This window comes from Lepisma saccharinum, chromosome 2 (assembly GCF_977018435.1).
Source record: "Lepisma saccharinum chromosome 2, izLepSacc3.1, whole genome shotgun sequence".
In the NCBI taxonomy this organism is placed as follows: domain Eukaryota; kingdom Metazoa; phylum Arthropoda; class Insecta; order Zygentoma; family Lepismatidae; genus Lepisma; species Lepisma saccharinum.
The window spans coordinates 105521214-105536435 of NC_139230.1; the positions used below are offsets into that span (position 1 = coordinate 105521214).

The 15222-nt window shown below is 37.5% G+C and overlaps 1 protein-coding gene across 5 annotated transcripts in view; it reads right to left on the reverse strand.

The window, feature by feature from the left end:
- The window catches only part of Ca-alpha1D (Ca[2+]-channel protein alpha[[1]] subunit D), a 1588055-nt gene that overhangs the window by 1408443 nt on the left and 164390 nt on the right, over window positions 1–15222 (reverse strand). For all 5 annotated transcript variants that reach the window (XM_083117527.1, XM_083117525.1, XM_083117526.1 and 2 more), the window contains exon 3: window positions 5547–5652. In XM_083117527.1, the coding sequence (XP_082973653.1) occupies window positions 5547–5652 (106 nt within the window). The remainder of the gene's footprint in view (window positions 1–5546; window positions 5653–15222) is intronic.

Below are 15222 nucleotides of genomic sequence, written 5' to 3' on the forward strand. Positions count from 1 at the left end.
CATTGTGCAAATAGTGCGGATAAGAATTTTTCTTCATGTGCGAAATTGAACTAAAGACCAGAAAAGGAGTGGAATATATATACATTAGTGCGGAAGAAAGAAGCCGGCGAAGGAAAGTGTGTCAAAGAAGAGGACTGGACTAGGTTCGAAGGAATATGCAGGTGAGAGTGCAGTGAATAAGGGCCCCAACGGAAGGCGCCGGGACTTAGTTAGTGTTTGCGCATGGGATAAGTAAAACAAATAGTAGAGGCCTCTAATAACTAAGACGGAACTGTAAATACAACAAGAAGCAAAAGTATATACTTATAATGTTCACAATCATTTAATCATCTTTCTTGTAACAACGCAGAAATAATGAATTCAATATTTGTATAAATATTATTGTACTGGTTGTTTTTTATGAACAAATTATAGTGCTCACGGCGGCGAGGTGGGGAAAGGGTTAACACCTACGTAAATTTGCATGAGAGTCTCATGCCATCCCTTTCGCCTCTCCCCGTTGTGCGTCACACGGAATGTTTAAAATTTACACTTTCTAATTAACAGTTATTTATTAACTCAGAAAGATGTATCAGAACCTTCTAGATAATTTGTCAAAGCTTACTTATGTACAAACTACACCTTTTATTGTAACCCGCAGTTGTTGGAACGTAACAACTTTCCTACGCACAATACATAGTATGCAGAAGAGTAACATGTTTGTTACGATACACGAATGGCTTCAAAATGGGGGGTACGTATGTTACGAGACACTAATCAATTTGTGAGAATGTTTGTTTCAAGCGTCAACTTCAGGTTACAATTACTTGAGAACTAACTATTTAACGTATTTCAATGTAACAAACGCCATTCCTAATAATTTTTTCCGTACTTTCAAATGAGCTGAAAATAAAATGGTGTTTCCATTACAAAGAACTAAGTTTGTGTTGAAAATCGTAATTCCTTACGTAGTTGAATATATTGTGCCCACTAATTTTATTAGCCCCTCTCATACCTATATATCTGCGAAAGCAGTTTTTCAATATTTGTTGTTGTTCACGAAATATTTCAGGTCGCAATGTTACATGAGACACCCTGTATATGTTAGGCAATATACTTGTTGATATTCATACCTATTCTGTCGAAGAGCTGGGTGGGCGAGGGTGGGCAAGCGCCCACCAAAAAATTCCTCTGCCCACCCGATTGCCCGCCCAAACAAATTGAAGGCGAAATTGTTTAGGAAAATATGAATGCTTCGATAAGAAAAAAGTAAGTTATTGTCTTGACTCCGTGCACATTTTTCTTATGAATATTGTTCCCTCTAGAAAGAGTCACAAATTATCCTCTAAGAAGTTTCGCTCATTCACTGTTTTTGGATTTACATTACTGACTAAGAAAATGAAAATCGTTACAAAATATGTTCATTTATCTCTTATTTAAAACTTGAAACATGATCTAGTTAATACTTCTATGGCTAAAAGTAGTGCAATATTTGGTTACAGCCAAAGTGCGCGTATCTTTAAACAACCAAGCCCGTAAATATAAACACGTTACTTCCATCTGGAATGAAAAATAACTTCGAGGCTTCCTTATTCTAGCGTTTTGGGTATTGGGTGCTTTACTTCGATAGTATGATAATAATCAGAGGGTGGCAACTTCATATAAACATTTGGGGGAGGGGGCAAGATTGAGAACATTTTCATTATATATAAAATGTACATAGCCTACTTCTTGAGGAATTTGTAGGGCAGAAAGTGTTTTTCCCAATAAAATCGCGCCTATGGTGATGTGATAATTGTTAATAAATGTAACTTTTTCAAATAGTTTCAAAGCGCTATGAACAAGAGAAGAATTGCTACGTAACTACCATGATCAAATGTGACGGCATTTTGTGTCTAAATTAATGTCCACAATACAGTATTTAAAAGTATCTGTTCTCCCAAGCGCTAAGCATATTTCTATTGAACCCTATCGAGCATCTCTTTTGGCCACATGAAGATTTACTTCAGGAAGTGGTCGCTTCTGTAATGGTATAGATTTTTTAAATATTCATTTTGAGCAAGTTCCTTTATTTGTACCATTTTTCAGTGATATCTTGTGTGAACATTATCGTTTTTATGCTGGGAATGTTTAATATAGAATGATATAAAAATGTGCGTTCCATGTGTGTTTTAAAACTTTCACATTGAGGCATTAATTAAATGCAAAGATTCATACGCACTTAGTAATTTGGAAAACTCCTGTGAGCTAAGTAAAAAGGTCATTCAGGAACCAACACTCTTTCCAATTAAAAACTATCAATATTATAACTAGATATTCAAGCTCATTCATTTGAATTATGTAGAAAACAAATCTTCACTGTTGTTGGTGTTTACATACCTTCTGTCGCCATCCTAAAATGCATATATAATGTACACATAACATGTGTCTTGAATAAAAAGAAGAAACGATATATTTCGTTTTGTAAGGAACGTTAATAGTAGTGGCAAATATCAGAGGGTAGTTGAAACTTGCGCTGTAAAGTCGAATTTAGTATAACTTGCTTTCCCGAATATAAAACGCTAAATTTACATTTGAGTTTCTTGAGTTCTTGTTTTAAGTAATGGGCCTGCAGTTTAAAGTGGAATCCGAACCATTATGTGCCTCCACAGGTTATGCTAAAATTACGTTTCAAATATTTTTGCTACTAGGCGGCTTCCCTCCATGTAGCGCGAAGCCTACGGCGCTGATTTCACATTTATAAACTTCTTGTAACATAATAACTTTCGCTGCCTTTTACATTTGTAAATAAATTAATCTACAAGTTTCATAACTTTCGCATGAATTAAACAGTACAACCATAGATAAGTTAATAAATTAACTTATCTGTGGTACAACCCTGCTGTTATATGTACGTTCACCTAATGAAGTAGTAGGCTATGTGGAAAATTTATTCTTAACTTGAAGGGATAACACAATATAATATATCCACTACACAAAGGGAAGTACACAGTGAGTAGTTGAAAGCATGGTCAGTCAGACACAAAGAAAGAAAAGGGGACCTAAATGAGAGAGAAGTAGGGAGATTATGTCAAGCAAGACTGACACAGGATACAAAGAAGAAATAATAGAGAGATGAAAACGCTGAGCAGCAACAGTTCTTTGAGGAGTCGAGACAGGCTCATTACCACATGGACGGATAAGGGGGATGAAGCCCCCTCCTGAATCCTAGAAATAACTAATTTAAATCATGTATAGTGAAAATTGATTTTACTTCCTTAGCAGGATTAAACAATCTTCTGTAATATGTTGTAATATAGCGAGAAATTCATCTTCAGGGCTTCTAACCTCCCAAATTCTTCGTTTTTAAATTGCGGCTTCTGATTAAGGATGAGCTCCCGTCCCCTTGGAAATCAAATCCTGCCTTCGGGCCTGAATCAAGACCTGCCAAGCATCGAGTCCCTTCGCCACCTTTTTCTAGTGTGGAGTTATTGGAGAGAATTCAGTTGAGAAATTTGATTAAAATAATTTATGAAAATATTATACGCACGCTCATGTGTGTGTGAGAAAGAGATAGAAAGGGGGGAACACAAGCAGAGGATAAATAAGAAAATGTACAGCAGCAAAAAGAAATGGGAAAAGAAATACAAAGGAAGTTAGGGGAGAAGAGGGGTAGAGGGAGAGAGAGAATGCATGTTAGTGAAAATCATCTAGGCCTATGCTTTGTATCTGCCCACTATAATTTATCAATATATGGATCCTGCCCACGAGGTCAATTTTTTTTGGCGCCGCCCTCTAGGTCGGATTTCGCTTGCTCCAGAGATAACCGAGACAGGGTATAGTGACAAACAGCCCCTTAGCTGTGATATACATTTTATTTTTTTATGTGATAAATGTATAACGATATTCGAAAAATGCCAAAAGACATGAAACTAATATGTGAGCTCCACGCTCACACGTATAACAACCGCGTTACTCTGAAACACGTATACCAACGGAGGGTTAAGTTTGAATTTTAGGACGTTTATGATAATATTGTGAATCTCATTTTGTTGTATACATCTGAAATGTTATTGAAGTTCTAAATTTTTGACGCAGTGGTTTAACAAAATCGTCAAATACGAGCCCGCAAGAAACAAATGTGAGTTCCTCATGTTCAGTAAGGTTCTTAAAAGAAATTTAAGTAATTACTTTAAATCCCTAGTTGAGGCTACACTTACATCACTAGTTATACTAATCGAACCTGTATCTGTGAATTTGTATGGATTACAACTAATCATTCCTTGGCATTTGTGTATTCAAAAGAAGAAAAGACAAATACTTACTTATCCCTTCCCCCGCCCCTCTTAACACAAAGCTGACTTCTGCGCTGCGAATGACACTATTACTTCATCACATCAATAGATCTTGCCGTGCACGTTGCACAATGAGAATACTGTGTGCGCTAAATTTGACCTGAATCATACTACTACTATACACTGGATTTCAGGAGTTCTTGGAAAGTTTCCATTTTGGGAAAGGTAGCTCTTCTGTCGTGTCCATTACTGGAAGAGTAAGAAACAAACAGAAGACGGTACAAGATATACAGATAACTCTGGAACCTAGCGCAGAATTATCAAGGAGAAGAAATTTTGACGAAGCACTGATGGATGTTATTGAGTTGATTTCAGATTGAAGCACATTCCTGAAATTTGTAACTTGATCAGAAAATTTGGAGAAAAAAATTATCATTGTACTCGTTACAGAGGGTAATCGCTGCATGTGAAGCTGTACGAAGGAAGGAAGAACTGCTAATATTATCCATGCCCTCCTTGAGTTGAAAACAACGAAAACATTTAAATGCCTCACACTTGCTTCGTGGCAGTTGGAGGTGCTTTATTGTTAACTTATTAAAATCGGGAGTGCAAGGTCAAGAGAAAGAAGGAGAAACAAGACAAAGTTATTGTTATTCAATATAAGAATAAATGGATAAAAATATCCAAGCAAGTTACCATCAATTCTTGCGTAAATGTGTCACTTGAGAAATACCACAATAATTTTTACTTTTAGTCAGAGGCTTAGGCCCCTGCCTGTATGCTACGCTTCTGATTTGACGTATTAATTCAAATTATAACGTTAAACTAGAATTAAAGTTAGATAAAAACAGAATGTTTTAATTTTATTGCCCACAAAAATTAGCCTTTTCCATCTGTTTTTCTCACTTCTATATATTACATATTTCGTGTCGATCCATTGGGACGCGAGGACCCTTCAGGCGCGAGACACCGGGGGGTCGCCCACTTCGCCCACCCCTTGCTACGCCTCTTAGAGTGAGTGTTACTACTTTTTGGCTATTTCTTCGTTTCATAAAACTACAATATAAATGCTTTCAAGGAAAGTTATACACAAAAGCATGCAAATATATACTCTATTTAATTTAGTTATAAAGAAGTAAAAGTAATTTCATATTCGAATTAATGTAACAATTTATTTCAAGAAGTACGTCACCTGAATTTCACATGCTAAAGAAAAAGCATTTTGTTAAGAAAATTAAGTAAATTTATGTACAATAGACATTCTAAGAAATATAAAATATTCTTGAAACTTACCAAGTAAGCGTTTGTGCTATTGGAATCACTATTTGGGTAAGGGGTATAGACGGCCAAGGCAACACAGTTTGCAAAGATGGTCAACAGAATCAGGTACTCGAATGGTCTGTTCTTGAGTTAAGGACAAATATTCATACAAAGATTTGAGAATGTAATTAGCATATACAATTATACAATACGTAATTTATTAACAATACTTATTATCTAACAACAAATACATTAAGTTAAATATGTAAAAAATATTTATTTATATTTGAAAAAGTACATACATGAGATAGTGGTACACATACTGTTGTACGTACATAACGTACCCATCTCCACCACTCCAATAGCGTGAGGCAATCTTCCCACAATTGTTCAACAGAATTCCTCCTAAAAAAATAACTAAATTAGTAGTAATTAATATGCTTTACTTATGTATATGTGTAAAACTACACTGCCCTTTAGCGTGGCTAGCTTTCTTGGAGAAGTGGTCAGCGCAACGGACTACGAAGGCAAAAGTTAGAACTCTGGATTAGGCATGGATGTACGTACAATTATGTAGTCGAAAATCCCATTTCACCAAATCACCATTCATATCAGTGTAACGATTAACCTAAATAGGTAGAGAAGGAACATAAAATAAACAAAGAAGAAATAGAAATTACCCTATAGTTATGTCTACAATAGATATAAATAAAAATATCAAAATAATTATTTCTAATTTCTATTAAGAATTACATCACAATTTGTGTTACTTTAAACTCTAGTGCTAACAAATTTATAGTCTGCATAAAGCTTAAGTCACCTCATTTTTTTATTTTATTTTATTGTATAATTTTGCAGCCTCTGTAGCCGAACGAGCTGTAGACTCATTTCAACCATTGTTTTGGGGTTCTAGTTACAACCAGAGGTCGCGTAATATCATTGCATTTGTACTACAGTGTTCACCAATAGTTTCCGAACACAGGCATTTTATATTAGGAAATACAACTTACGCATGGCGTTGGTGTGTCACACATAGAGTTAGGGGTAATTTGAGAGTTGGCATATGCATAAAAATAGGTGTGAAATGCACTGTAATAACAGGTAATGTAATAAGTGTAAAATCACTGTCGTATCATATCGCAAATTGCAAAATGCTTTGTGAAGAATAACGGAGTTTAAATTCTAAAAAAGTAATAATAACTACATAGTTTCTCATTGGCGATAAACGTATAATTCCTCCTTCTAATTCATTTTTTATTTCATTCACTCTGTTTGAGAACTATACAAAAAAACTGTAACAGTTTCATGCATCGGAGACACATTTCTTCATTTCTACTAAGAAAAGTATTTACGAAATCTCGTTTCTGCAGAGTACGAAATGCTGCGGAAACTGAAAACTTCACCGCAGAATGCAGCAGAACAAGAAATAATCACTTTTGATGTAATGATCTTGCCTTTTGTGTAAAGCCACAACATTATGCCGTTGTTTCCATTATGTACCTGCAGATGGCTCGAGCGTCGAAAGTCACGCGGGCTCGCCAGTGGAAGAAGGGTTTCCAAACGCACCCTATTTTTACGAGAAAACGGCATGTCCTGGATGTGACGTGAAGTTATTATCGGGTGTAGAAAATCCCTTGGATTTTACAATTCAACACGGCATAGTGAAGGAAGGAGTTGATTGTGCAAAATGTGGCAGCTACCTAGCAGAGCACCTATTTAAGGACAATTTCCCACCGAAGACAAGAATGCACGCATTTTTCAAACAAGCCGGTACCATGCAGTACATGTAACTTCAAAACATGTAACGATGTGTCATGGAATAAAGATCCAAAATATGCTATGATGGTAAGTTAATCTCTCAAATTTTACTATGTTAACCTAACCTAACCTACCCTAACCTGCCTAACTGTACATGTTTCGTGAAAGTATAATTTCAAAAACCCAATAATTCGTGGAACATAACCATTATCTTGCATAATAGATTTGGAAATACTGATATTTGAAAACGCAAGAAGCGTTATCATTCACAAAGCAAGCGATATCGCACCGTGACGTGCGTTCGGTAGCACTTAGAAAAATGGCTAATTTTAGTAGAAAAAGTGTTCGTTTTCGTGTAAAAAGCATAATGGCACCTTGAACTATGTTCCGCTATACACAATTGGTAAGTATGAACCATGCGAAACACAAAATATCCGATTTTAATGTGTCTCCGATCCATGAAACTGGTAATAAAAAAACAAGAAAGAGAGAATGAAGGATACAGCATATTCCATGATCCGTGGAGTAGTCACATATGAATTTTTATAACGCTGTTGTCAAGTTCTTTCTTTAAATTTGGGGGGAGGTGTGGTAAGGTAAGTTGACAAAATTTCGGATAATTTCCTAATTTTGGTTACCACAATAATTCACACCAGAACAGCAGAACCGAAGTGCAGATTATCCGTGCTGACGCGTTTCTTGGTCCACCAATTACATCCTTTAACCTGACCTGATCGTTGTGCTTTTACGTTTTGGCTGTCGTTTTTGTGTTTTCACGATTTTTTTTACACTTCAATATAGGAATCACATTATTTCATGGAGCGAAAGGACAGAAGCACCATATTGAATACTCGACTGGGTTGCTTAATTTCGACCCTTTCTAATTATTTATGATGTGGAGTGTATTTCGGAAGTCGGTTGCTCAGAGGTCAACTCACCCACGCGGATGAGAGCATGTGAGTGAAGAGACTTAGTATCCAATGTTGGATATATTCTCCCTTGGTTACTCGACAAACGTTGATGTTGATTCATGTTGATTGTGTAATCATGCTCGTGTGCGATAAACAGTCTCAGGCGATAGCCTCAGCCTGCCTGTTCGTTTTGCAATCCACGAACAGCCAGTTTCCTCTAATTTTCTACTCCAGTCTGCACGATACTTGGTTCAAAAGCCACGTTGCCTCGGTTTTAACAAATTGTAGGACAGAAAAATCTCTCTGTTCACTGTAAAAGGTATGTTTGCATACTACTGCCTCCTAGTGGAGAAACGGGCAACTAAGTCACGCCATCTGCCACGAAACAAATTTTACATCTCCCCTACCTGTTCGTGTTCTTTCATCTGGCGACACGCATTAGCACGCGAACACACATGTATTATATATATTTAAATTACGTATACATTGAAGGCACAAACAAGTTTGATAACTTTTCTAGGAAATTGTAGGGAATTGGTAGCAGTGGCTCTCCCGTTGTTCATCGACCGTGTTGAACATAATTGCTGTGCGTTTTGCATAAAAATCACAACTAAGAGGCTGTTTGTCACTATACCCTGTCTCCGGTATCTCTGGAGCTAGAGAACGCAAACTAGTCTCTGTGCAAGTAGTGACACGAAACGGCTCCACCAATGAACACGTGAGAGCGAGCGGTATTGAGTGAAGCGGGGGGGGGGGGCGACTGAAGGTACCAGCCTTCAAGCAGGGAGTACTGCTTCGCCCTGTCCACTCGATTCCCCGTTCTCTGCCGCTATGAGTGGCCTTGCTCCAGAGATAACCGAGACAGAGTTATATACCCCGGAGTTGTTCACTTCCAGGTGCAAACCGCAATACAATTTTACATTTGACACCAGAATGCAGCACATACAAAGGTCCTCTGCCCTTCCTACCTCCATGGGTCACCCAATAAGCTACGTATTTGCCAACTTTAGTGACAAGTCGCTGAACCAGGAAGATTTCAAATTCCAGCTGACGCTGAAATATCGACGAGTGAGTTTTGTTGCAAATTTTGGTGTTCCTTAGAAACCAGTCTGCTTGAGTTACATAATATCTTACCAGGTTTATACAATTTGCACATGTACGTCTGAAGGGCCATTCCGACCTGTGACATTTATTGAATGCATTTAGGCAATCGCACCGTAATCGACTTTTTTAATGCCATGAAAATAACTCTCACCAACTTAAATTGCAAAGGAAAAGGCTGACCACGCTTGCATCAATTCAACAAGCATTTTCCTATACTCTGTCCCAACTAACTCTAGAGCAAGGCCGCGCATAGCGTCAGAGAAGTAAGAGGGATTCTAGTGGGCAAAGCGAAACAGCACACTATGCTCGAAGGCTGGTAACTGCAGTCGCTTTCCTCCCCTTCTCTCTCGCGTGTTTTTTGTTGGAGCATTCTCGCGTCACTACTTGTTTCGTTCGCCTGCTCCAGAGATAAGTAGGACACAGAGTGTATAGCTCTTGTCCAGTCGTACGGCGGACACCCTACATGTTGCCAAAGAAAGTGGGGAGCAGGGAAGCGACGAATCCAGCGCGATAAGTAGCAGCGTATAGTACGAGGTGCTCGAAGCACCTCCTCACCTCGACGTTGTAACTCTCATGCTGTTGTCTGGTTGGTCTGCGGCGTATTCGCCGCTCCCCACTTCTCTTGCAGCATGTAGAGAGTAAGAGTAGACAAGAGCTATAGTAACGTCGAAATAAACTCTATCCAGAATAGTAAATATCACTATCACCTAATTAACCGTTAGCGAACATTAATCAATTGATATTAATTGATTATTTTTACGTTACTCTACGTTAGTAGAATATTCTTATTACAAAGAAGAAAATATAAATTTCAGAAAACTAGAGATGTATTTTCGCTAAGTATAAATGTTATTTTTGAGCATGGATGTTTGTGAGAGTTCATTCATCAATTTCATCATCATCACTCATCCCCATCTTTGCAAATTAGCCAAAAGTGGCACAAGAAGCGAGTAAAATAAAGCAAATGAATCAATCATATATTTTCTCTTGAAGTTAGAAAGTTGAAAAAAAACTATGCATTAAATTTATCTCAATTAAAATATAACTAACTACTTTTTAGTATGCATATAAACGCACATAGGGTAACTTCGGTGAATAACGCCACCAATTGGTCATTTTGTTCTATAACTCATACATTTTTATTGTTAGGAACATGAAACTTACATGTTTAGGAGAATGAACTTTCCTATATTGTGTAATAATAAAATATTGATTGCACTGTTATAATGAAAGCAATAAAAAAAGAAATTCTGTGTTAATGCAAAATTGCGTTATTTCCAGACCTGTCTGGTAATAACGCCATGTTCTTAATTACAAGTAAAATATTCACATTATCTTAATTACAAATAAAACATTCACATTTTCTTTACTAAACTGTACTAGGAAAAATAATTACTGTAGTAAGTTCTTTTTTTGTCTTTTCGCGATACCCAGTCCCTCAAAGTTCTGCGAGGAATTTGGAACAAACGTGCAAAACATGCTATCTTCATTCCTTGTTTGAGGCCTGCCATAGCTTGCCTAAAGTCATCTACTGACCATTTGGCCTGTATATTTCTACATTTTCTCGCCATCTGAAAGATGAAATTAACCGAGAATAAATATCGAAAGTAACTGAGCAAGGATAAACCTATTTTCGAAATCAACATTTCCTTAAATTTGAGTTTAAATTGACTGGCGTTATTCCCCGACACGATGATGGCGTTATTTCCCGAAACAACAGATTGCAGTTTAACCAGCTGTTCTAAACTTATGACACCGACCATGAAAACCGTACACACATAATTTTCTTACGTAATAAACGTATTGTGTACGTACAACAGTGTTAACATTTAAAATCTAATCCTACAATAGAAAAACACTCATCTTTGTCGGCGCGATGAAAATGTGGACCCTTTTTCCTCGAAACGCAACTCAAACGTCTACACTGTTCAAAGTGTTTCTCTTAAATGAAGGCTCGACAATGGCAACCGTTCTTATCAGCAATGCTACCAGGCACCATTGTTTATCGCAAAACGGTGAGTCACCCCTTAACTTTACATGCGTCCGTGCTTTCAGAGTTGAAACTTTGAAATGGCGTTGTTTCCCGCCTGGCGTTATTCACCGAAGTTACCCTACATTGAAATTAAAATTTTGGGTTGGAATATTCACATCCCCATAGGATTTTTAATTACAGATTTCAGAAGAAATCCATAAGAAAGTCTGGAATTCTATTTGCATTGATTTTTGAAGTCAGAATAGCATTTTTAAAAATTATATTTTTGCATTTTTTACCTGTAAATTTGATTCGACAATTTTTTGCGGATATTGAAAATATTGAAGAACGTCCGCGTTCCAATTGTTGGCAACACTACCACTGGATGAACAGTACTGCGAGGGGACAAATTATTTTTGGAAGGGTCAAACATGGTTGCTTCCAAAAAGAATAGACGGAATTGACATCCTATTTTCTTGGATCCCTTCTTCGCGGCAAACTAAGGCAGCTTATGATATCTGTTCTGATCATTGTTCACAAGTGGGTTGGCGCTTAGTTTTGAAGTAGGAGAATTGTGCATTTGCTTTCGGGAGTGCGAGCATGTGTGCATTACGTTTTACTGTATAGCCAAACAATCCTGTGTGTAGTGTTTGTTTTATCATAGCGTTTTTCTACACTACGAACGAACACAGCTTGTAAGAAACCCTATTTTTTGCGACTGAGCGAAAACGAGGGTAGTCAAATTAAAAGGGCGGATCTTCACTAACCTTGTATGCGCAAAAGGTAAGTTCCCAAAAGCGTGTTCAAAGAATTATTGGTACATCAAATTCAAATGATTATGTAGATGCAACGTTGTGAACGCGCTCTTACCTTGTTTGAATTGTTGTTGTAAGTTCACAGAGAGGCTAATCGGGACTGGACCTAAAGTTTAAAGTTGGATCCAAACTACTATGTGCCTCCACAGGGTATCGAACCCGGAACGGGACCCCTTGCCACTACGCCATCGGGGAGGCCGTGTTCTGTATTTACCAATAGTAGGGAACGACGGACGTGCTTTCACCATTCAGTGCTGAGTGCAGTTCGTGTTAACATGGGGTCCCTGAAATAAAAAGTATATATTGGGAGGTATGGTAGCCTTGCGTTAGTACATAATTCTGATTGCATGCTACATTAATTATTATCCTTATTTATTTCGGATTTGCCATTCCTAATTATAAATAATTGAATTAAAAATCTTGTATTATTTCAATACAGAGTGATGTTTTGGGAAAATGAATCAGAATTAATTGAACTATTATTCTCACTTTTTCAACTGAAGATGTATTTACCTGGATTCAATATCAAAATCTTATTGCGAACACACGAATGTGAACGGCACGTGCAAATGTGCAAATCCCTTGCACGGCCAAATGTCAAAATCCCGGAGGAACTTATGAAACACGGTGTAGGCCTATTATTTATTTCACAGATGCCCGGCCGAAAAAGGAAAAGCTGGTCCTCAGAAGCAATGAAACAATACGTGAGGCAATGAAGAAAGCGTAATAGTTTGCTTATTTCCTCGACCTCTATCTTTTTACGTTACTTCCTGTAGTGAAGGAAGGAAGTAAAACTGATCTCATATTTTCCAGTACGCATATATGCATGTAATTACTTCAAGTGTAATCATTTGATATCAGTTTATAAATCTAATTACGCGTATGTTGGTAAAGAAAGTTATAATTATAAACCTTATTCCAAATAAGGAAACATTCTAACCGAATTTACGCAATCCTTTTAATGCCCAATGAACTTTTTCCAGATATCTCTGGGAGGGGGGCAAGTGAACCTTACCTCCCCTTCCCCTCCTGCGAGGGCTCTTGAAGTGTAAAACGCACTCGCGCGTTTGTGTACGTGTGTGATTCTCGAAATGTATTAATGCTATCTTCATATTTCAGTTATTTACACTTTTTGTGGCTCCTCGTTCCCCTCAGTTAACACCTTCACGTGTATCCAGATCCATCATATTTCATATTTTAGCATTTTTCAAAACGGACGATAATTTAAATGCGTTCATTATTTTGACTTTTAATTGTAAAGAGGACCTCCCCACCGAATCAGTGCTTATCACTATGAGATAAAAAACAGAAAAAATATTTTCTACCATAAATTAAAGTAAATTAAAGAAAGCCAAAGTGAACCTGTTTGCCAAAGTTCTTAACTTTTTCCTAATGCACTGCCACGTTACTGAAATTTTCAGTGGACGGGGACTTTATATATTTCGGAGGGGATTCTCCCCCCGGGCCACCTCTTGAATTCACTGAACGGGAACAATATTGTTTAACAAAAATAGGGATCCAGTGCTGGAATAGATTGTTATTATTGTATGTTGGATTATAATTTCCCCCATTGCCACGGAAAACTGGACGATCAGATGTGAGGAGTAAAGTCATTAAACATAGCAAACCAAAACATGTACTCTTAGTGGATCTCGGATTCGAACCACCTATTTTCGACCTCAGCACAGCTAAAACGCCAGGGGTCCCGGGTTCAAATCCCGTGTTCTTTATGAGTGTCTCATCATCAATTTCAACATATCATCACTCATCCTCATCTTCGCGATTAGCGAAACGTGCTAGAAGAACGAAGTAAAAAATCATTCAATCAACTAAACCTCCTTGTGAGGCGCATTGCACCCGAGCCAGATTTAAACTGTATGCCCAGTCTGCTTTGACTCTCATGAGCATAAAGTGTATTTAATCAAATTTTAAAAATATTTTCGAATCAGAAAAGACAGAACATTTGAGTAGTCTGCACAATATTAGGCATCATAGCAAAATCCAAAAACCTGGAAGCCCGAAGGGGTGATCGCTCTTATCGTCCTCTCCATGGATCTGCGCCTGTTAACACAACTAGTAAAATGTTCGTAAATTTCGGAGATATTGTAAATGGCTAATATAAGACCCTGCACAAAGAGAAAAATGGAGAGAAACAGAACTTGAAAAGGAAAATAATGTACAAAGAAAGAAGTGAAATAACGAGAAAAAAGAATAATGAGGAAATGCTTGAAAAAGATAGACCAAGTGAGAGAAACAGAAAGAGCTAGATAGAGAGGAAAAGAAGAAAAACATAGGAGAGGAGACAAGAAGATATGGTGGCGATAAAGAGAGTAAGAAAATCGACTAAAAGAGGGAAGGGGAAAGAAAACAAACAGAAAGAAATAGAAGAGAGAGAGAGCGTGATAAGGTAAACTCAAAAAAAGAAGAAGAAAGAAGTAAGTAGCCACCAATTGTGATGGGAAAAGGCATTCCTTTGGTATTTCTACCGAATTGGTGTCGTTTATCATCGCGTTTAGCGTTCTTCTTATGCCATTTGCTGTCAAACCACACCAAGTTTGCAGGCCTTTATCACTCGATTATGTGTTTTGTTACACCACCCTTGGTGGCAACTCACTTGCATTTTATTTAGAGTGTATAAACAAAAAAGAACGGATGGGATAGAAAATTAAATGAAGGTAAAGATCAGAAGTAAAGCGAGAAAGCTTGAGATGAAATGAGAGAGAGAGAATGAGGAAAATAAATTAGACACACAAGAGAAACGTATCAATGAGAAAATAGAAAGAAAGGAAGGGACAAAGAGATTGAAATGAAAGACACACGCAGTGGATGGAGAGAGGTAAGGCAAGGTTAAGTTCCCCGTGCATACAGCAACCGTGCCATGAAGGCTTATTTAGGAGATTCGAAGTGCTGACCACGTGTTTACCCCTCTCTTTCTTTCCCTTTCTCTCTGTCTATCTCTCTCTCTCTCTCTCTCTCTGTCTCTCTCTGTCTCTCTCTCTCGCCTTCTCTGTCACATTTCCTTTTCTCTCCCTTGTTACATTTCTCTCGATTCTCCCACTTGCATTCTTATTTTAGCACCCTTCTCTTCCCTATCTTTTCATTTCAGTCGGAGTGTCTCATAGCTGGAGTTCTTATTTCACTATTTTCCT